General features: G+C 30.7%; 2 protein-coding genes and 1 pseudogene across 2 annotated transcripts; 1 reads left to right on the forward strand and 2 right to left on the reverse strand.

Annotated features, from left to right (window-relative positions):
* Nucleotides 1-2,924: 2,924 nt before the first annotated feature.
* Nucleotides 2,925-5,089, reverse strand: LOC107617348 (protein NUCLEAR FUSION DEFECTIVE 4). The gene has a single exon (XM_016319097.3). It carries the CDS (start codon nt 4,875-4,877, stop codon nt 3,078-3,080), a length of 1,800 nt encoding a protein of 599 aa, XP_016174583.1. The 5' UTR covers nt 4,878-5,089; the 3' UTR covers nt 2,925-3,077.
* A 6,499-nt stretch (nt 5,090-11,588) lies between these two features.
* LOC148546890 (uncharacterized) lies at nt 11,589-13,622 on the forward strand (annotated as a pseudogene).
* An 8,688-nt stretch (nt 13,623-22,310) lies between these two features.
* On the reverse strand, nt 22,311-24,515 carry LOC148546891 (Major facilitator superfamily protein). The gene has a single exon (XM_088497738.1). The coding sequence runs from the start codon at nt 24,346-24,348 to the stop codon at nt 22,582-22,584; it is 1,767 nt and encodes a 588-aa protein (XP_088353864.1). The 5' UTR covers nt 24,349-24,515; the 3' UTR covers nt 22,311-22,581.
* Nucleotides 24,516-25,334: the final 819 nt, after the last annotated feature.

The following is a 25,334-nucleotide window of genomic DNA, read 5'->3' on the forward strand; positions in this document are numbered from 1 at the left end:
CGACAGATTAATTTTTGATCTATTATATTAGAGTCTACAATAAAACAATATATTTATACATAAATTTTATTTTATATATTTTTGCTTTTATTGTTAATTTTTTTTGAATTCATCCCTGATTGATATGACATAGAAAACGTGAAGATATCGAGTGGAGGTTAGAAACTCGTTATTGTACCAAAAATTTAAACAAAATACCATTACATTTTAATTAAACAAAATATTATAAAAAACATGAAGAGGGTGGAGGTCAGAAATTCCTTAATAATATATTTTAAAGTCCGTTTGTAAAATTTTAAAAATTATTTTTTTAAATTTTTATCTTATGAAAAGTAGTTGTATTAATATTTGGTACAATTTTTAAAATTAAATTGTAACTTTTTAAGAAGCTATTAAAGTGTTTATAGAGAAGTTAAAAAAATGATTTCTCTCATAATAAATTTTTTTATCACATTTCTTTTAAAATAAATACTTTTAGAATTAAAAATTAAATACAAAATAATTTATTTATAAACTACTTTTAATATAATTATTTATTATTTAAACTATTTTTAAAAAAAATTAATTAAGTTGTTTAACCAAATTAAATCTTAGTCTATTTTTCAATTTGTTTTTTGTGAAATTTTATTATCACTTGGAATTCTAACATTTTGTTCCTCTAATTTGAGCCATTAATTAGTATATACTCTCCTTTAAAAGTCTTTCAAATATGTGTGGAAAATTATGACTTAATAAGGTATCCGAAAGAGACTTTAAGTATGACTATTGGTTCAATGTGGGCTAGCCGGTTAGACAACTTGAAGAAAGAAAGACAAAAACAATAAAATAAAATAAAAATGTTTATTTATTTTGTACTTTAAGAATACATGTTATATTTATAAATTAAAAATTTATTATTGAAAATATAAAAATTTAAATTTTTAATGCGTTAGTTTTGTATTATTGAATAAAAAAAATTAAAATATTTTATTAATAATAAATTTATTATGTATCTTTAGGATACGTATTAGTTAAATCCAATAAAAAAAATCAGAAGAAGAGAAGGAAGAAAATTCTAAAGCATGAGAGATCACTGTATCAATCTGCGATGCAATAAACTATTAAGATAATCAATTTAATTCTTCAGCCAAAATTCGAAAACAACAAATGTTTGTGTGTGTATGTGTTCTTGTTAGTTCATTCCTATAGCTAGTTAATATATATATATAACTTTCTCTACTTTAAAATTCCTAGATCCAATTCAGTGATTTGATTTGTACTTTAATTTCCACATTGGGGGTACACACAAGAATTTAATTTTCTTTTTCTTTTTCCTTTTAAACATAAAAAGAATATAATCTAATCATATTCATACATCGTTTGTCATATCTTCGATTGATTACTCTAATAAAAATTAATCATGAAATGATCATGTTACATTCATGAGAAGATTATTTTTTCACGCGAGTATATATGTTCACATACACAGGTGGGAAAGGAATTTTCAAACTCATTGTTTATTGAATTTTGGCGTGTCATTATAGATAATATGGCCTCATAAACAGGGCTAGACACAAAACGCTTTTGACTTGTTGGTCTGAACGGATATAAAATCATCATTAATAATGCTGCATCCTTGATGTGAGTTAACGACTCATTAACCACCACTTAACCCGTAGGGCGTAGGCTGCTAGTTAAATATGTGTATAAGAATGGATAAACTACTAATTTTATCCACAAATATTTAGAGCATTCATAAATTTATCTACAAAAAATAAAATTAATCTTATATTTATAAATATTTAAAATGCTGACGAATCAATATTTTTTGTCAATTATTTTTTGTGATTTTTATATAATCTACTTACAAATGTTTAAAGTGCTGATTAATTTATTACTTTTTTGTCAATTACATTTTGTGGATTTTTTAGAGACATTTAAGAAAATTAATATAATGTGTTTTATTATTTTTTTTTTTATCAATAGATTGGACAACCTCCAATTCTAAATACTTTAATAGATTGGACAACTTCCAATTTTAGATACACAATACACTCACACACTCCTACATATAGCTGCTGTCCAGTAAAAAAAAAAGGAAAAAAAAATATTTTGCCATTAATTTCCATATGATTGAAGTAAACTGTAAAAGAGTACAAAAAAACACAACGGTGGACCTACCTGTACTACCAATCACAACAAAAACTCACTAAATTATTTCTTCCTTCCCATGCCGTAGCGGCTTGGGAAACAAAATTACAAAACTATCCTTATGTTTAACTACTACCTAGCATTATGAGCATATGGAGAGATTTACAGCACATTTATACAAAATAAAGTGGGTTTTAATGATTTAATAATATAACATAAATTTAAAAAAAATGTTAGAGGATTAATAAATTTTATAATTTATAATCATTAATTAATTATTATTAATATTTTTAATAGTATAAAATTTTATCTAATAATATAAAATTATTTATTTTTTTTACTAATTAAATATTAACCAAAATTTAATAAAAATACTGACACTGAACTTTTTCAATTTCATATACTTCGGGGGTTTCAACTTTCAACTATTTAAAATAAGACAAATTGCATACTCTTGAGCTTATTCATCCTATCATTTGTTATTAACATGTATAAGCACTTGTGCTCTTTGGTTAATGTTTTTATAACATATTTTACCCTTTTCATTTTATTTAAAAAAATACTAGTAACTATTAAAATTTATTATTTTTTTTATTATCACTTAATTAATAATTTAATTTTTTTAGTTTAATAATTTAATAATATATTTTATTTTTTATTTGTAAATATTAATAATTAATTGATAATCAAAACTAATAATTTTTGTAAATATTTTTTTATTTAAAGTGATTCATTTAAAAATATTTTTATATAAAAATAATAATAAAAATATTAAATAATTTTACACATTCAACTAAACTGTTAATAATTCTTTTTACTAAATTCCAAACCTCTAACACTTGTTACACTCAGTCTTCTTTTTTTTAACTGTTGACTATATCAGCAATACAGTATAACAATATACTAAGAAGAAAAATGAGTTATAAAAACATTTCTACCCGTCATGATCATGCCCCTACTTTAGTTCCCTGTCCATTTTCACGGCCGTTCTGAACCACAGTCATCTCGGCGGCAGCGGCGGTGCCGGGTACCTGAGTCTCCTCTTCTTCCTCCTCCACCTTGTACCTCTTATAAATGTCACCTTTATAGAAGCTATATGTCCTTGCCACCAAAAGAAGCGATACAATAGCTCCAGTAAAAGTAGCTACAGCAATTATAACAAAGGACATCTTGTAACAACTGGTCCCAAGACAATTCAATTCCTGACCAATCTTTCTTTTGATACCAGATTCCGCCAACTGCCTCTTCGCTTCTATGTCATACAAATGCCCGGTGACTCTCACATTAAGCACATACAATCCAATAGGACTCGCCATGCCTCCGAAGTTATACAAAGTTGAATAGTACTTTAAACCAAACAGCTCCGAAACAATGGCAAAAATCAAAGGCCACTGTGCTCCAAAACAGAATCCAATTATGACTGAAGCCACATAGAGACCATTAGGGACATTGAATGCTATTAGCAAGTGTCCAACACAAGACAAGAGAAGAATCATGGTGAACATGAGTGGTCTTGGGAATTTGTATTTTATTAGCACGTGTTCAGAAACAAACCCGGAGAAAACTCGACCGAGATAGTTCCATATACTCACTAGTGACACAAATGTGCTTATGCTTTTCTTTGGGTACCCAAGGGAGGTTCCAATTTGACCCAAGTTGTCGATTGCGGTTAACGTTCCACCACACCCACATGTTCCGGCGAAGAACAATATCAACATGTCTATGCTGAAGAGTGCTTGGAGAATGGTGTAGTCTTCTCCTCTCTCCGGTGGAGTCAAAACATTTTCCCACCATTTAGTTTCTTTTTCCACTCCGGTGACGAGTGCTCTATCTTTATTCTTTCTTTCTTCGTCAGCAGCTACTACTTTTACCTCCGGTAAGGGGTCACCGGAGGAATGCTGCTGGATCTGACGGATCTTATACTCTTCGCCAAAGAGAACAGCGAGAGGGAGGAGGAGAAGGAAGAGAACGATGGCGGCGCTGGCACCGTACTCGGTCTGATTGAAAGTGGCGTTCTTCTGAACTATGATCATAACCATAAGGAATCCGGCGAGGCCGAGGGAGATGTAGAGGAACTTGTAGAAGACGGCGAGCTCGTTGCGCTGACGAACGGGGTTCATGTAGCGAACGGTTCGGAGGAAGAGGAAGGAAATAGCAGCGGGAAGCCAGCCAATGAGAAGAATCAAAGCCTTGGAGTCGTCGTAGTAGAAAGCGTAGTACAACTGCGTGATGATGGCACCGCTTAATCCGACGTAGCCTTTCAAGATTCCGAGGACAACGCCGCGGCTTCGAGGGAAGTTCTTGACGCAGGTAACGAGAGAGCCGGTGTTGGCGAAGGACTGAGAGTTAGCGCCGATGAAGATGTAGAGGAACATTTGCCAGTGCTTGGGTTTGGGAAGCTTTGATGTGACGCAGAGCCATATCATGAAGTAGCCGAAGAAGTTCATGACGGAGCCCATGGCGAGGACCACCCAGGGAGGGGTGATCTCGTTGATTAGGCCGGAGAGAACGCCTAAGTTGGCGCCTAAGTCCTTGAAGAAGCTTAGGAGATTGAGGGTAGTTTGGTCATAGCCGAGGGCCGTTTTGATGTCGTTGGAGTAGAGGCCGAACATGTAAGTTGCTCCTGAAGCTGACATGATTAGGAAGGACGCGAACACCACGAACCACCGCCCTGTTATCACTTGCACGGTTAGGCCTTTCATGTCCGCCGCCGTGAATCCTTTTCCTCCTCCTGCTGCAACCGCCATAGCTATAGATAGTGCTAAGATTCAGATTCAGAGAGAGATAAGAGAGGGATTAATTGGTATATGTGTTGGGAGAAGTGAGTAATGAATATATGGACTGGCTGTGATAGTGAGAGGGACTCTCTTTTCTCATCATTGAGACTCTTTTCTTGACTTAGTTATCATCATACACATACATAGACTCCATTTTTAGGATAAAAAATTGGTGGAAACCATGTATGTTTTAGGCGAAAAGTCAGAAGGAGTCGACTTTACAATTGATTTAGATTGTTTAATTGGTTTGACTAAATTTTTATCTTATAATTTTTAACTATCAACTTTATATAAAATCAACTACACCTGAATTTTAAGTTTTGAAATATTATTATTTGTTGACTTGTACACTCATCTTGGCCCGGGTCGAATTTTATTAGTATGGCCTCGTTCCACGTAAGCATTATTTTTTGTCTTTATGTCAAAGATCTGCATTAAACCTATTTATTGGTTTACTGAAGAAATCAATAATCATACATTATTCAGTATGAGTTATGTAATATATACATTAAAATCAGTCCGTAAAATTAATTATTAATATAAAATAATATAAATATACATTAAAAATAAATTAAATTATATATATTTATATATAAATATATTAATAATTAATTTTATTGATTAATTTTAATATATAAATAATATTTTTAATTTACTACTGATTGAATGCGCTAATAAATAATAATAATGTTAAATAATTATGTCGTTGTAACGTCCTTCGTAAAAATGATGTCATAACATTCTCACGGGATGAACTTTTTCAGTTTTCCTCCTCTGTGAAGTTCAAATTTATGATTAACAAGTTATTGTAAAAAGAAAATTGAGCATCAAGAGAAAACGTCACTATCGTGAACATAAATATGAAGCAGATATGCTTAAGTATTAAGATTCATATCCATAAAAAAATTTCAATAACATGGATATTGTAATAAGATGCAAGAGTAAGCAGCGGGATAAAAGAAAGGGAGAGTGTGTGGAGATAATTTTCATATATGATTGTGATGAAATTAAATCAGCATTAGTATGCATAAATAATATATAATCTTTGTCTTTTTCGTCCAGCCTGTGGAAGCAAGCATCTTTGTGTATGTCCCCCAACTTGTCGACCGACATCTTCAACCTCAACCCGAGGGTGTGCCTTCGAATTATGTATAAACTAACGTGTTAGATAAAAATAATTATTTTGATGTTTTTATGTGAAAATTTTAAAAAAAAAATATTAGATGGTTAGGTATATTATTAAACAGTTTAATAGAATATTGTTGATATATTTTGATTATAAATTTATTTTTAATATAATCTTAATGTAAAATAATTTTATCTGTATATCTAATTACGTAATGATACATCGATAAAAATAAGTACTTTTTACTTTACTTTGACTATGTGAATAATTATAAAAAAATAAATATAATTGTACAATTATATAAAATAGTTTATATTGTTAGTATATCAAAATTAAATTCTATATTATTATATTTATATAAAAATATTTTTATATAAATATTTTAAATAAATTAGGTTTGTATTTTTTTTACAAATTTTAAAATTTTAAACATATCTTTTTATTAATTATTTTTAGTACCAGTAATAAAAAAATAAAAAATATAAAAAAAATCGCACATATATTATTATAATATATGATCATTATATCTCTTAGTTATTATGGTTATGAACTAAAATTTTAGAGTACATTCAAGAACTCAAAGGATTGAGTTATCTTGAACCCAATTTCAGATGATGATTGATTAGGTATTAAATTTATTTTTGTTTTTTTAAATTTTAAGTAAATTATTACAGCTTGACAAATAATTTATCTCGGATATGACATAAATTCTAGTAAAATAAATAAGATTCTATATTTTTATTATCGTAAATGTGATAGTGTTTTTAATATTATGTTTAATTTATTTTCAAAAAATAAATAATAATAATTTTTTATTTTAAAAAATAAATTAAGTAATATAGATATTAAAATAAAAGACACCATAAAATTTATTTTATAAGAAGATTCTTCTTCATACAAAAGAATAAAGATTTTCATATAGAATGATTTGGCAATGGTTTATAGCAATAGAAATGTTCTGGATACGGATTCAAAGAGTGAAAAAATACTGAAAAAAGAAAAATAATATATTTGTAGATTTTTTTTTAATGATACAAAAAATATATATTTTATATATTATATAAATATGTATGTGAGCATTCACTTTATAGTAAATGGATTGGTTTGTTATTAGAGCATTTAATAGTTTTTTTTTATTTTAGCACTGAATATGTGCTAACTACTAAGTAAGTAATTTATTTTTTGAAAAAGAAGTTTAACGCAACAAGTAAAGTATAGAGGACAATAATACAGAAAAAACAAATAAATTAATGAAAATTAAGCAAAACAAATAAAACAGACATATATGTCTCTTTGTCATTTTTGATATTGCCATCAATAATATAAGAGGTCTGGATCTAACCACTCCTTATAACTCAGAAATGACATGTTGATAATCTCCTCAACCCCTTTTCTTTTATTCTAAAAAATCCTCCAGTTTCGTTTTAACCATATGTTCCAAATGATCGCACAAAAACTCACCATCCATCTCTTGCACTCCTCTTTTCTATTTGAGATCTCAGTCCAATTTTGGAAGTGCTCCTTTACTGTACCCGGACAAATCCATTGCAAACCAACATATGACAACAAAGTACACCATACCTGCCAAGAAAAACTACAGCTAAAAAATAAGTGGTGGCTACATTCAACACCATTGTTACATAAAACACATAAAACATCTTCTTGGTAATGACCCATAATCGACTCAGTCTCTCCTTCATATTGACCCTGTCAGTCAGGACAAACCAAACAAACAACTCCACTCTAGGTGGGACAAGACCTTTCCAAATAATCCTAGTAAAGTTATAGCTTGATATATCCTCCGAGACCATTTCCACCTGCACAAATGAGTTAGTAGAGAAAATTCCTTGTTTATCATTTTTTCAAATAACTCTATCCTCTCTTCCATATGCAAGTTTGACTAACCTCAAAGTTTGGTGAAGCTCGTTCACTAGATTCAACTCTCATTAGAATAGTTCTCTCCTTCACTGGAAGTTTCATATCCAAGCTAACTCATCCCAAAACCCACAATTCCCTATTACTGATATTGTTTGGTTTGAAACTGAGAAGAATCTTGGAAAGATATCTTTTAAAGAACCTCCATGAATTCAGACATCCTCCCAAAACTGAATTCATCTCCCATTCCCCACCTCTATGAGCATATGTAATATTTGTTCTTACAATTTCTTTGAGAATTGTTTCCTTTCATTCTTCAGTACATGGTCGACATGGTGATCCTTTTAATAGTTATGAAATGTTGTTGAAGAGATTTTGTCGAGATGATGCCTAAAAAAATGTCAAATTTTTTTATCGAAGATAGAAAGGATAAACAATTTTGGTGTCAATAATTATCAGCTTAGGTAATTGCTAAACACACATGTCAAGAAAGGATCAGATTGTCTATAATTATTTATAGAGAAAGTTTAGGGGACCAGCACTTTTAGATGAAATCAGTAAAAGAAAAGCGAGTAATTCCACACCATTAGATGAAATCTCACACCATTAAAAACACCAATGATAGATAATTGATGGTTACAAACATTGTTGTCATACTCGCGAGTTAACTCATAAACTCGTACGAGTTTACGAGTTTACGAGTTTAGATAGTGGAATCGAGTTAACTCGGATACAAACTCATTTTTGGGTAGACTCGGGTAGACTCAGGCAGAATCGGTCAAACTCGCGAGTTTGAGGGCGAGTCAACGAGTTTGATTTGGGTGGCCATTTTCGCAAAAACGGCGTCGTTTTGGGCTAAAAAAAAGGAAGAAACTCATACTCAACTAACCACTAACCCTAATTCCAAATGACACTCACTCTCTTCAGTCTTCTACAAGCTCTCGCTTTCTTCTCCAAGCCCGTCGTTCGCCGCTATCCACCGTTGTCTGCGCCGCCACGCCGGAGGTCGGACGGATCCCTCGCCTCGCCTAACAGTTTTCCTCGTGGTACATCGCCGCCACCAGCCCACCACCCACCACCGTTCATGTCCACTTCTCACTTCCTCGGTTAAGTTGAAGACTAAAGGTTCCTCGTGGTACATCGCCGCCACCAGCCCACCACCCATGCCGAAGAACTCGACGATTCACGGGACGCTATTCCTCGCCTTTAATCAGCGTTTGTCGCTCCTGTTCTGCATTTCTTTCTTTTGCACTGCCGATCTACTTTTGCTTCGCTTCGGCAAGGGGTTTCAATCACCGATCCGGTTTCCTGAGCTAGCTGCCTCTCTTCTTTTTCGGTTTTGCCTAAGCTTCCTTCTCCAAAGTAATTTTTTTAAACAAATTTAAATATCAATAATTTTGGTATGAATTTTGCCATTTTGGTTTTGAACTTTTGATATTAACTTTTTAAATTTTTTTAGTTTAATTCTGGTGCGATGAATGATGAAATATGGATTAAAAAGCCATACACATAATCGGTTAATGATATTTGATGAAAAAAATTAAACTGATGCTTTAATAAGTTAGTAATGTATCAAAAAAACTAAAATGTGTGGTTTAATTATTTGTTCTAAACTATTGATATCAATAGACAATAGGTTGATTGGTTCTGGACTTCTAACTAGTTACTTAGTTAGTTGTTTTTTTGTTAATGAATCTGAATATGTGAAATACTAAAATTCTAAAATGTTAGTGTTAGTTTAGTCTATTCTTAATTATTGCTTCTTGTAATGTTAGTGTTAGTTTACTCTGAAATATTGTTACTTGTAAGTGTTAGTTATGAATTTATCAACTTTGATTGTGGTTAACTTGGCAATTGAAATCTGAAATTTGAATTTGTTATTTATCAACTTTGATAAATTTGTAACTGAATCTGAAACTCTGTATTTTAGTGGATAACTCTAAAATAATTTCTAATTATTATTTAGAGATGGATAAAGATAAGTGGATAACTTTGCTAAATTAATTATTTGGTTTGTTGATTTAGGGACAAAAATACAAAATGTTTGAGAATATTGGTTCAAGGACAAGGTCTTCGCTTCCTAGTATTCCTAAACCTACTGATGCGTGACCATCTTATACCATTTTTCTAGTTATTTTTATATTATTTTGAGTTAGATTTTATTTAATTTTACTTGATTTTTGTGCAAAAATCACCTTTGGATGCTACTTTGAGTTTTTTCTATGTTTTTATGATTTTTAGGTGAAATTCGGAGCAGTTTGAAAAAGCCTGAAGCAAGAAAGGAAAATGCTGGCAGCACCCTCCCTGGGCGCTGAACGCCCACCTGGTGTTTGGCGCCAGCAGGAGGGCACAAGCCAGAGACACACGCTTCCCTTCTTGGCGTTCAACGCCCATTTTTGAAGTTGAACGCCAGCAGCAGCCCATTTCACACCTCTTTGGGTCTCCAAGTGCATTTAGCACCTAGTAGTCTTATTTTATTTTCTTAATGTAATTTTTAATTATAAAAAATATCTTTTGAGGTCTAGCATTTATTATTTAGGTTAGTATTTAAAGGAAAAGATTAAGGTTCGAACATAATCTTCTTCCTTCCGCACTTTCAAAACTCTATTTTTTCTGTACGTTATGAGCAACTAAACCTCCTGGTTAAGGTTAGGAGCTCTATTTATTTCTATGGATTAGAACTATTATTCTTCTATTTTGATATATGTTTGATTCAATTCTAAAGTATTGTTTTTGTTCTTAATCTTATGAACTGGGTGGAACGAGAGTATGACCCTTTTCTACATGAGTTCTTGTGATTTTCGAGAGAGTTATCTCACTTGAACTACAGCTTGAAAACACTCATCCTAAATTGCTAATTACATGAACTAATTGGGATATGTGACATAAAATCCTGTTAGCTTTGGGTAATTAGGATTTTTGTGGCGCTAAACTAGCTTTCTGAACTTAACCCTCTAATTAGAATTGAGTGACCACGAGAGTGGTGTTTGATGAGGATTAGAGGAGATTAAATCACTAAGAGATTAGGGTTTAATCATTTATGGTTTGCCATAGAATGAATCATTCATTGTTAAAATAGTTGGTAAGACGTTTTGATCCGGAAAAAGTAAACATCTCTGAAACTTTAACTATTTTCTCACCATTTTTTACACCAAACTCTTAATTTCATTCTTTATTTGCTTATTTATTGTTCTATGCAATTTCAACCTACAAAACCCTTTTTTTTTATTTGTCTGACTAAGTTCAACTGGACAATCATTGCTTGTTCAGTCCGACAATTCTCGTGGGATCGACCTTCATTCACTTGAGGTATTACTTGGATGACCTGGTGCACTTGTCGGTTAAGTTGTGCTAGTTCTAATTTCACCACCACATACACCTACTATTTCTAGGAGAAAAAGTACAACTGAAAATACAAGTGATATAGGATGGAAACATGGGATTGATGTTCAAGGCAATGGTAAAAAAGTGAAGTATAATCATTGCTCAAAGACTATAAGTAGAGGAATTTATAGGTTCCAGCATCATCTTACCGGTACTAAAGAGGATTCAGAGTCTTGTGCTTTAGTACCTGAAGAAGTTAAGGCTGTGATGTTGAAAGTCTGTCTGGAGGCTAAAGAAGCATGAGTTATAGAGAAACTCAATTAAAGATAGCAGTGACCAATGTTGATGAAATGCTTACCGAGTTTAAGGCAAAGTGGAAAAGAATTGGTTGTTCAATCATGTCAGATGGATGGACAGATAAAAAAAGGCGTAGTATTTGTAATTTCTTGGTAAACAACCCTAAAAGAACAGTTTTTCTTTATTCATTGGACACTTCTAACATATCAAAAACAACGGATAAAGTTATCAAAATGCTAAAAGATGCTGTAGAATTTGTTGGCGAAGAGATTGTAGTCCAAATTGTTACTAACAATGCTGCTAATTATAAGGCTGTTGAAAAAAATTAATGGAGACAAGAAAAAATTTGTACTGGACACCATGTGTTGCACACTGCATTGATTTGATATTGGAAGATTTTGAAAAGAAGTTAAAGGTGCATAAAACAACCATAAAAAAGGAAAGAAAAATCACCACTTTTATCTACTCCAGGAGTATGCTCATTAGCATGTTAAGAAATTTTACAAAGAAAAAGAACTTGATTCGGCCAGGTGCCACAAGATTCGCCACTGCCTATTTGACTCTCACTTGTCTTCATGATAATAAAGGAGTATTGATGACTATGTTTACTTCTGATGCTTGGAAGACAACTAAGGTTGCATCAACGCCTGAAGGAATAACAGTCCAAAACATGGCCTTGGATAGTAGGCTATGGAAGAATATTGTCATATGTTTTAAGGATGCTACTCCTCTCATTACACTCCTTCACTTGGTAGATTCATATGAAAAATCAGTCATGGATTTTATCTTTGAAGGCATGAAAAAAGCCAAAGAAACAATTAAAATTAACTTCGGTTGTGTTAAAAAGAGGTAAACTTGACTAATTGAAAACTTTAATATTTGATTATCAATGTATAATGTTACCATGTTTTTTTATTATATTCAGATTTTTATTTGATTTTTTTTATTTTTATTCATTTGCATTGTTATTTTTAGTTATGAACTTATATGGAAAATTATTGATGGAAGGTGAAAAAGCCAACTGCATAGGCCATTGCATGTTGTTGCGTATTATCTTAATCCTCATTATCACTATGAACCTAATTTTATGGTTGATGATGCTGACATTAAGATTGGTCTATATAGTTGTTTGAAAAAACTGGTTCCTAATTAACCAGGAAGAAAGGAAAAAGATTGGTCTACAACTTCATAACTTTTATTATGTTAGAGGCCTCTTTGGCAATGAAACTGCAAAGAGTAGTAGGAAGATCATGCTACCTGCTGAGTGGTGGGACTTTTATGGCGATAATTGTGCAGAACTAAAGAAATTTGTTATCCGAGTTCTAAGCTTAACTTGTAGTTCATCTGGTTGTGAGCGTAATTGAAGCGCATTTGAAATGGTGATTCCTATAACTATTCTTTATTTATTTTAATTTTAATTTTTGTATATTTATTAACTATTGGTACTATATATTTTTAGGTTCATACAAAGAGAAGAAATCGGTTGCATCAAAAGAAAATGAATGATTTAGTGTATGTGATGTATAATTTGAAGTTAAAGGGTAAGCAAATTAAAAAGACTCCAAAACTTGAATTTAATGCAGTGTATTCTAATGATGAGTGGATAACTGAAGATGTTAATGAGAATCTCGCTGAAAATGTTGAGCATCCACACTTGCCAACTAATGACAATACTAATGATGATCCAAATAGTAATGAATTTGCTATTCCAAATATGAATAGTAATGAATTCAACATGGGTGAGGAAGGTGAGAATGAGTTCATTGGGGATCCACAACAAAATTTAATGGAGGATAAAGATGAATATGTGAATGATGATGATTTTGTTGGCCGTGTCGAACCTGAACCTGAAAGAAATGATGTTTCTGATGAAGATGGTGAAGATGATGATGTTGATGCCATGGAAGATGAAGACATTGGAGGATTTTAGTTTTAGAATTTATTAGAACATTTAATTGTTGCTTTGTTTTCTTCTTTTGTTTTTTGGTTGTGTTATATGAAGTTTTGATTGTGTGATTGTGTGTTTTATGTTGAACTAGATACATACTTGTGAAGGATTTGAATATGTATGTGATCTAAAGTACTTATTGTAATTGTAGTATTATGTTAATTTATTATGTGTTTTAATGTTAAAATTATTAAGTTTGAATGTCTATATTTGAGGAAATATATATATATATATATTATACATGATATATATATTTTTTATACAAAATATATAACAGGTAAACTCGTACGAATTTACGAGTCGAGTCTAGGTCAGCTCCATGAGTTTATCTAGACTCACGAGTTTGACAACCTTGATTACAAATCACAAAACTTACTGACCCTTAGCGCTCCTCTTGTTTATAAAATATAAGTTTCATAGAGGATAAAAGAGTTAAAAATTATATTAAAAAAATATTCACACACTTTTATCCTAATAAGTTTCTAAGTTTGTCTTGAGTACATTTATATAAGTTTTTTTCCATTCTTTTCTTAGTCAATTTTTTTTTTGCAAAGTTTAGGTCTTTTCATGTTATTTTATTAACGAGAGTTGCTACACATTTAAATTTTTTTGATAATTAAATCCAACTAAATTGATCTAAACTCAACAAAAATCTGTTTCATTAGTAGAGCGTGAATATACGCTCCAACTATGTAAACATTTATGCTTTTTTTTTCTCTTCCTCCTCCTTCTACTTCTTCACGTTTCTCCTCCTCTTTTTTCGTATTCCTCTTCCTTCTTTTTCATGTTCCTCCTCCTTCTTTTTCATGTTCCTTCTTCTTGGTTTTATTCCTCTTAAGAGAGTAAATCAAGAAGAATTTTGAGAAAATGAAATAAGAAGCAAAAGTTGAAGAAAAAAATGAAAAAGAATAAAAAGGCAAAACGGAAGATGAGGAGGATAAATTTAAGTGAAACGAAATCAAATGACCTAAATTAAACTAAAAAATGAACCGAAATTTTTTAAGGAATAAAAAATTAGGTCAATACTTAACAGTAACATCAAGTGAACCTCCGTTAATTCATAAATAAACCGAAATTAGTTCAAATTGAAAAAAAAAACTAATTAAACAACTACACATGAATAAGTTCAGCAAAATTCAAGTAAAACGAAACCAAATAATCATAAATTAAACTAAGAAATGAACCAAAATTTTTTAAGGAATAAAAATTTGGGTAAAAAATCCAAATGAGCCAAGGGGAGCTCATTTTTACCTAAATCCGCCAAAACAAATTTTAATACATCAATCCACCAGAATACATTTTTATATAATTTGAATCAATAGGATTCGAATTAGCTTTGCACATAATTCGAATTGATTCAATTCGAATTATGACCAAATACTCTTCCCACGTAGTTCGAATCAATTAGATTCGAATTAGGCATGCAAGGTTCGAATTATATCAATTCGAATTACATAGAGCACGTGGCTTAGGGGAGTTCGAGTCGAGTTGATTCGAATTACTTTCATATTGTAATTCAAAGTAATTATCCTTTGTGGCATATACAGTGATTATTGATAAATTATCTTTCAACCAGAGTTTTAAAGTTCGAATGAGATCGTCAAATTTAATTGATATCTCTAATACGGTCGCTAGAAAATCCTAAAAACGAGAGAGCTCAAAAACTGATAGAAATTTGTGATATATTAGTTAAAAATGATAGTAATTGGTGTGTGAAAAGAGACACCAAGGTACTTTATTTTATTTTTTTATCTTTAATTGCTCTTAAATTATTTTTCAATTATTATTCAGATAATAAAAATCCTAAGATGATAATTATTGACTCATTGTTTTTATGATTAACTAATATTTTGGTTTGTTTTTGTTATATAGTTATAAAAGGGTACGAGGGTTGGTTATCTGAAGAGGAATATCATTGTTGATCTGACTGAATTTTAAGAAAAATACTAGGAAGAAAATCTTAAGAAGAAGAGAGCTGAAAAATTAATAGATGTGCTCGTTGAAATGGGAGATTGAAAGCATACGAACAAATTCAAAATTCTAACCTAATTTATTGGAAATGGTGATTGGATTTGAGAGGAATTATGGTTTTAAAATTGGAGAAGAAGAGGTGTATTTGGTGCAGATTATGAAAATGACACTACTATCAAGTTTCAAGAGAAACATCGCATCAATTGAAAAAAAAGAGAAGATAATGTAAATCTTGGAACTCTGGTAGAAGAATAATTTATGAATAATCACGGTATATGTCACAAGGGGTAATTTACCCTTTATTTTAGAAATGGTAGAGTAGAATTCACCTATTTTTATTATGTAATAAATTTATGTCTTAATTATTTAGCTTACTAATATTTTTTACTAAGGCCCAGTTTGGGTAACTAACTTAATTAAGTTCTTTTTGATAAAATAACTTAAACAATAAATGACTCTGTTAAAAGTAACTTATAAATAAGTTATTTTGTGTTTGGATTTTTAACTCTAAAAGTGCTTATTTTAAAGAAATGTAATGAAAAGTAGAAGTATTATGAGAGAAGTCATTTTTTTTAACTTCTCTATAAGCTCCAAAATAGCTTCTTAGAAAGTTGCAATTTGGTTTTGAAAATTGCACCCAACATTAATACTACTACTTTTCATAAGTCAAAAGTTAAAAAAAGCTACTTCTAGAGTTTTCCAAACGGGCCCTAAACCAATTTAATATTATACTCTCGAGTCTTTGTATCTTTTAAATTAGATTTTATATAATTGCCACTATATCTATTTTTTAAAAATCATTTATTTTTTAATATTAACATATTTAATATTTATATTATTATATAAAATAATAATAATGACTTACGTAACTATGTTTTAGTAATTACATTCTGCATTTTAAATTTTTTAATAAAAAATACTTATTTTTTTTAATTTATATTTTTAAAATTTTTTTATAAAAATATTTTTTAAAGACTTTGATACATTTCGAATTATTTTGAATTGCAATATGAAAGTAATTCGAATCAACTCGATTCGAACTCCCCTAAACCACGTGCTTTATGTAATTCGAATTGATATAATTCGAACCTTGCATGCTTAATTCGAATCTAATTGATTCGAACTACGTGGAAAGAATATTTGGTCATAATTCGAATTGATTCAATTCGAATTATGTGCAAAGCTAATTCGAATCCTATTGATTCGAATTATATAAAAATGTGTTCTGGTGGATTGATGTATCAAAATTTGTTTTGGCGGATTTGAGTAAAAATGAGCTCTCCTTGGCTCATTTGGGTTTTTTACCCTAAAAATTTGGTTAATACTTAACAACAGCATCAAGTGAATCTCAGTTAATTCACAAATGAACTGAAATTAGTTTAGATTTGAACAAAAACTAACTAAACAACTACACATGAACAAGTTCAGCAAATTCAAGTGAAACGAAACCAAGTGAACCTAAATTAAACTAAGAAATGAACCGAAATTTCTTAAGGAATAAAAAATTTGGTCAATACTTAATAGCAGCAACAAGTGAACCTCAGTTAATTAACAAATGACCCGAAATTAGTTCAAATTTGAACAAAAACTAACTAAACAACCACACATGAACAAGTTTAGCAAATTTAAGCGAGACGAAACTAAATGAACCTAAATTAAATTAAGAAATGAACCGAAATGTTTAAAGTAATAAAAAAAAGTGGTCAATACTTAACAGCAGCATCAAATGAACCTCAGTTAATTCATAAATGAGTCGAAATTAGTTCAGATTTGAACAAAGAGTAAAAAAACTCAATTATCAACAAAAACACATCGAATTCATTTCTAGATTCAAATGAATCTCAAATAAACTAAGAAATGTACCGAAATTATTTAATAATGGTACCAGAGAAAATCAGAATCAGTAAAGATGTTAGCAAAATGTTAGTAATAACGATAACAAAAGAGAAAGATAACGAAAAAGAAAAAGAAAAAGAAAAAGACGCAGCATCAGGGAGGAAGAAGAAGAAGCAACAGCAATAAACGTGCGCACATAAATTTAAAATACTTAGTTGAATTTGGTTAGGATTATAACTTGGATATAGAGATTTAGTTTTTATTAATTTGTATTTGCTATTTGTTGTTAAATTTTTTGAATTTTGGTGAAGGATCTCTACGAGTCCATGCACTACTCTAGAATTCTGCAAAGTGTATTTTGAATGCGTAATTAAATCAACTTATTTTCATTTCCATTCTTATGATTTTGCGTATTTTATGATTTTCTTTTCATTGAGAAAGAATGAATTTTAATGCACATATATAAAACTAATACTTGTAAGAGGAGTAAATTTTACCGTCAGATATTAGATTTGAATAATAATTTATGTTTTATTTAATTTCATTGTTTGCTAAACATGAAATCTGGACAACATTTCCTAATTAGAAAATAACACTATTGATAATAGCACACTTTTTTTTTAATTAAAGATAGGAGACTCGAACCCACAATCTCTTAATTGAGTATGAAAAAATTATGTCATTTAAACTATAATTCATTGGCTATAGATAATGGCACACTTGGTCTACCCTTCTTGTATTTTTTAATTTCTTTTTATACCACTAGGTATCTTATTCATGCATGTGCTTTCATAATTAATTAATTATTCTTCATATCCTACATCTAAGGATTAACCGTGTCTGGGTTTTAGTTGTATATATTTTTCTTATTTTTTAAAATTATCCATGTCTCCATACTTTCTTTCTATAAGCCATTTTCATGAAAAAAATTAATTTTTTCCTTATATACCTAAACACATTGGTTATTCATGCATATTTCTTTATGATATTGATGTAGTATATACATTGAACCTTTTTAGTTCTGTAAAACAACCTTAAGTGTGCATGATTTTTTTTATTGGCAAAGAGTAAATTTTAATGCACATAAAAATGATATTTTCTACCTAAATATGCTAGTTATTCATTACTTTCTTGATATTAATTTTCTTAATTTCTAAGGCATCATCATATCGCATGATGAGTATATATTTTTAGAAAGTTATACTATGTGTACACTAAAATTAGTCACTAAAATCAGCCATCAGTATAAAATATATATTAAAATACAAATACACATTGAAAATAAATTAAATCACACATGTATTTATATATAAATATATTAATGGCTAATTTTAGTGACTAATTTTAATGTACAAATAGTATTTTTATTTTTTAAAATAGGCCAGGTTCACAAGTGCTAAACTCTCATAATGTGCAGTCATATAATATATTGCAAAAATGTTATTTGTATATTAAAATTAGCCATTAAAATTAGTCACTAATGTATTTGTGTATAAATACATACATGGTTTATTTATTTTCAATGTGTATTTGTATTCTAACATGTATTTTATACTTGTGACTGACTTTAATAGCTGATTTTAATGTACACGTAACATAGTCTAATATACTGCTGTACAATCTAATAGCCAAATATCAGCAAGTAATTTATTGTTTTCATGATCAATTGCATTTTAGGTGTACAAAATATCTTCATTATCAGAGGTATTCGCAACACAACTGTAATACCCAAACTTTTAGCACTTTATGATTGTACTAAAAATTCGAACGTTACTTAACCAAAACTTTGATTAAGAAAACGAAAAGAGACTTTATTTTAAATCACTTAATCATAAAAGTATATATATATATATATATTCACATAGTTTTATATACATAAACTCATTCAAAGTTCCTCATAATACAAGTCCCACCCCTCTAAAAACTAAAATAATAAACGACGAGGGGAAAATAAAATCTAAGAACTTAACTCGTAAACATAATCTTCTATACTCCTATAGCTCCGCACTAAACCTTTGCACCTGTAGCTGAAAGGGGTAGAAATAGGGGTAAGAATTGGGAAGTTTTTAGTAGGATTGGAGTTAGAAGTTAAGTTCATCTCATTAAATTTTCAATCAATAACAACAATAAAAAAAGTACAATCCAACTCAATAATTACAGAACATAGAATTCAATCACAAGCACACACAATCATAGAAAATACAATTACAAATAAATATACGCAAACAAGTATGATGCATGTCTGTCCTACGACTGATGATATCATCTGTCATTTATATAGCCAACCCAACATATCCTGGTAGCTAACTGTGGACTGAAACACCCATTGCGGAATAAGTGGGTTTGAGTTACAATTCCCTTGCTACTACCCAGACGGGTATTTAAAAGCTCAACTTGGAGCAAGTGAAATAATTCACTAGTGCTGCTACTACCCAAGCATCACAAACACTGACCTGAAGCAAGCGAGACGAACCATAATTCTTACTACTATCCAGTTTTCTCAAACTTACATTCATTCAATTAATAATCAATCATCATTATTATCAAATCTCAAACATTGATCGAGAGCAAGTAGGACAAACCTCAATCCTTATTACTGCCCATATTTCTCATTTAAAAATTCATTATCATATCAATTCTTTTATAATCATTTAAAATTCTAAAATTAAACTTAGTTTTCATAATTCTCATTTCTCATTTCATACCCAGAGCAAGTGGGACTAAGTCACAACCCTTGCGTACTACTCAGGTATTTTTCAAATATTAAAATCTCTCTTTAAAAACAATTCAAATCTATTTCTCTTTCGTTAAACTCTTTTACTTGATAAATCAAATTCAAACATAATACTTTTCTCGATAAAACTCAAAACATAATCATTTATTTAATAATTCAAAGTTAGCTAATATAATTTTTAAAGCCTTTGAAAATCTATTTTTACTCCCAAAATAATCAAAAACACCCTAGATAGCTTTTTCATACGTAACTGAATCAAAATCTCAAGCAAACAACAATAATTCAACATAAACTCATTCAAACTCAAACAATAATTAATCAAACCAACGTTCACTTATCAAATTCACATTTAATTATTATCAAATTACTAAAATCCTACTTCCGTACGAAATCAAAACAATAGAAACTTTGGAGAAGCTTTATGACCGAACTGTTGAAGAAGAAAACGTCAAAAATCGTCTAATTGGCCGAACTCAAGAGGAAGAGTAGCTACATCACCGTTATCTTCTACCGGACAAAAGTAATGCCAATGTGTAGAAAAAAAATACGAACACTTTTATTATATTAAATTTTTTATTGGAGTTATGGATCTCAAAAAATTGAGCGCCGAAAATAGAAAGTTCTATAGTTCTTCTTACGGTTTACTCTCTCTTATTTCCTTTCCTTATGGTTCGGTGACACTAAAAAACAATGAAGCAAAACTTAGTAATATATGTCACATATATATATATAGAGTAAAGTATCGTTTTTGTCCCCAACGTTTAGAGTAAGTTCTATTTGTATCTCTAACGTTTAAATCATCCTATTTGTATCTTTAACGTTTATAAAAGTGATTCAATGTTATCCTATTATCAATTATACTAACAAATTAGATTATATTTTTCAATTATTCTCACTTGGAGATGTATTCATCATTCTCAATTAAGTCTCACTTGGATGAAGTCGATTTTAATATTATACCCACTATTTATGTTTAGATTCAATTATGTCCCTAAAAAAGTGAATTATGTAAATGTTGTAGGAATTAGTTTCAACATTTGATGAGCTATTTTTCGGAGTAGATTATCGATTCTATCCCAGACATTTGTATTCTAACTTTAAGAAAAGATTTTTAAAACTCAAACTAAAGCGCTCATGATATGTAATTGATGGCAGGATAACATTGAATCACTTTTACAAACGTTAGGGATATAAATAGGACGATTTAAACGTTAGGAACACAAATAAAATTTATCCCAAACGTTTAGGACAAAAACGATACTTTACTCATATATATATATATATATATCTTGGCCTTTGGCCAAAGAAAAGAAAAAATTTTTGTATCTTATTGTGAGTACCCACCTGCAAATAAATTGGCTTGTTGTTAGAGCATTTAAGGATTTCTCTAATTTTAGCACCTAAGATGTGTCAAGTAGGTTATTTATAATGAAAAAAAATCATATCTGTTTTATTTGATTCCGTACAATCCCTTCGGGAATTATTTTCTTTCATTTTTCCTAATTAAGAAAACAACACTATTGATAACGGCACACTTGGCCTACTCTTGTTGCCACACTTGGTCTACCCTTGTTGCATTTTTAAATTTCCTTTTATACTACTAGGTATGTTATTCATGCATGTATCATGTATGTTTCACTTATTTCATGCATATGCTTTTATAATTATTCTTCATATGCTATACATCTGAGGATTAACCATGTATGGGTTTTAGTTGTATATATTTTCCTTATTTTCCAAAATCATCCACGTTCCCATACTTTCTTCCTCTAAGCCATTTTCATGAAAAAATTAATGTTTTCCCTATCTACCTAAACAAACCGTTCGTTATTCATGCATATTTCTACATCCTATTGATGAATATACATTGAACTTTCTTGGTACGGTAAAATAACGTTATTCAATTAATCATATTAGTTACATATTAAAATTAATTATCATCAATATAAAATAAATATTAAAATAAATTAAATTATATATATATATTTATATATAAATACATAATAATTAATTTTAGTGTGTAAATAATATTTTTATATTTAATTTGTTTGGTCAAAACTCTAGACTGTTTTTTATTTTTTAATGATATTTAAGAAAACATATATAGCAGGATGTAATTATAGTCTTCAATTCAAACATTTCCCTAAAATTATTGCTAGGCCTTATCCAACCATAAGAAAACGAGAAAACTCACATTAAACTATATCAATTACTACCGTAAGAAGACAATTATTTTCTTCTTTTTTTTTGTCATTATTAATTGCTCAAAGTAGGATATGGATAGGAACTAGCTAGAAAGAAGGGCACGTCACTTTGTGTATGTGAGAGAGAAAGTGTAAATTTCCATTTTCAATTCAACATAGTAAATGAAAACTGAAAAGTATACAACACGGAAAATTAAATTAAAGGAAGCAAGAAAGAAAATGTATAGCAGAAATAACACTCAAAATGTTACAATATTGTACTTTCTATATCACCGGTAATTGGTTTGACCATATCAATATACCATTACGTTAATTTTGATGTACATTGATGACATTTTGTGTTTGTCCAAAGTACCTACCTAATTAGATTGATGATGATGACCATCTTGATGCCCTGTCTTGGCACCACCGTTCTCCTCCACGACGACCAATTGGGTCTCGGCGGCGGCCGGTTCCCGGTATCTCTTGTAAATATCCCCTTTGTAAAACTCCCTAGTCCGGGCCACCAAAAAGAGCGAAACAATGGCACCAAAGAAAGTAGCAGCGGTGATAATAATGAAGGACAATCTAAAACACTTGACACCAACACAAGTCAATTGGTCCCCTGCTTTTCTCTTTAGCCCCAACGCCGCCAATTGTTTCCTGGCTTCTTTGTCATACAAATGACCAGTGATCCTGACGTTAAGAACATACAATCCAAGTGGACTCGCCACACTTCCAAAGTTGTACAGAGTTGCATAGTATTTGAGACCAAATAGCTCGGAGATTATGGCAAAAAGTAAAGGCCATTGCGCACCAAAGCTGAAACCAATGATCACGGAAGCTATGTAAAGACCATCCGGTACATCGAAAGCTATGAGAAGGTGACCAACACAAGACAGTAACAGAGTCAAGGTCAACATTAGAGGTCTTGGGAATTTGTATTTCTGCAAGAAATGCTCTGAAACAAACCCGGAGAAAACACGTCCTAGGTAGTTCCAGATACTCACTAGTGACACAAAAGTGCTTATGCTTTTCTTTGGGTATTTCAGAGCGGTTCCTATTTGACCAAGGTTGTCAATTGCGGTCAACGTTCCCCCAATCCCAGAAATGCAGGCAATGAACAGGATTAGCATGTCAATGCTGAAGAGTGCTTGCAGGATGGTGTAATCCTCACCTCGTTCCGGTGGATTAAAAACATTCTGCCACCATCTTGTTTCTTCTACTGCTACTACTTCCGATTCTTTCTTGACTTCTGCGTTGACTTTTTGACCCTCGGTGATGATCTTCACCGGAGAAGGGTCCACCAAGGCAAGCTTCTTGGCCTCCCAGATCTTGATCTCCTCCAAGACAACAATGGCGACAGGGAGGAAGAGCAAGACAATAACAATAGCAGCGGTTACACCAAACTCGCTCTGAGTGAAGTCAACCCTCTTCTGGATAATGATCATGACGAGAAGAAAGCCAGCGAGTGCAAGAGAGATGTAAAGAAAGTTAAAGAAGACTTTGAGCTCGTTAGGCTGACGAACCGGCTTCATATAGCGAATGGTTCGGAGGAAGACGAGGGAGATTGCGGCGGGAAGCCAACCAATGAAGAGAATCAAAGCCTTGGTATCATCATAGTAAATGGCAGAGTATAACTGAGTTATGATGGCTCCGCTGAGTCCAACGTAGCCTTTCAAGATCCCCAAAACGACGCCGCGGCTTTCTGGAAAGTTCTTGACGCACGTGACAAGAGAGCCGGTGTTGGCGAATGACTGAGAGTTGGCGCCGATGCAAATGTATAAGCACATTTGCCAGACCGCTGGTCTGGCGATTCTTTTGGTGACGGAGAGCCAGATCATGAGGTAGCCGAAGAGGTTGAGGATTGCGCCGATGGCTAGAACCACCCAGGGTGGGGTTAGCTCGTTGATGAGGCCGGAGAGGACGCCGACGTTGCTGCCAAAGTCCTTGAAGAAGCTGAGGAGATTGAGGGTGGTTTGGTCGTAGCCGAGGGTGCTTTTGATTTCGCTGGAGTAGAGGCCGAACATGTAGGTGGCTCCGGCGGCTGCCATGATTAAGAAGGAAGCGAACACGAGGAACCAGCGGCCGGTGATGACTTGGAGGCTGAAGCTCCTCACGTCTGCCCATCCTTGAAGTGTGGCCATGTCTTCCAGTTCAACAACTGATGAAGAAGTTGGCGTCTGCTGTTTATTATAACTTTATAAGCACATGACTTCAAGTCAATATATAGCTGTGGGTTTGGTAACATGAGTTTTTAAGAAGATGGGTTATGCTACACAAACACTTACTCAACATGAATCAAGTTTGATTTTTATTATTATTCAAAGGATAAACTACACAAGTTTAGAAAACCAGTTCCAGGAGGTGCAGTCAATTTGAACGAGTTTTTAAAATGTTTTAAATTAAAAATTAATTTTAAAAAGTTCCAATAAAAATTAAAATAAAATAAAAACATCTAAAAGAAACCAATCTAATTTTATTTTGTTACATTTTGAATTTGTTTTATTATGAATTTTTAAAAGAATTTTAAAATTTTAAAATAAATCTTTAAATAATTTTAAATATTTGTTATTATTTGATTTTAGAAATTTTTTTATTAAAAATTAGATGTTTCTCAATAATAATTTGAATTGACGTTTTCTCTAAAAAAATAAAAAAAAAAATACTAGTGAACTGCAGTTAAAAGAGTAAAAAATTTTGCAATTCTTCTTTTTTTATCTCTATGAGTTTTATGCTAATATTAGAAACATCATTTATAATTTTATGTACATAATATCTATAATTATACTTTGATTATATATAATATTATCTAATTATTCCAATCATAATTAGTCAATACAAAATAAAAAAAAATTTAAACTGATTTGACCTAATTTTTATAAGTTTAATTTTAATGCGTAAAATATTTTACACCATCATATAATTATAATAATTTTTTTTAAAAATTATTTATACGATTAATATAAAAATAATTATTTTTATTAATGTATCATTATGTAATTAAATATATAATAAAATAATTTTATTTTGACAATAATATATCAAAATTAAATTTAATTTCTATTACCAAATAATTTGAGAATTTTTTTTTTTACTAATAATGTGAGAGTTTTATATGCATGGTGATGAG

Source organism: Arachis ipaensis, chromosome B9 (assembly GCF_059453495.1).
Source record: "Arachis ipaensis isolate K30076 ecotype BB chromosome B9, ASM5945349v1, whole genome shotgun sequence".
NCBI lineage: Eukaryota > Viridiplantae > Streptophyta > Magnoliopsida > Fabales > Fabaceae > Arachis > Arachis ipaensis.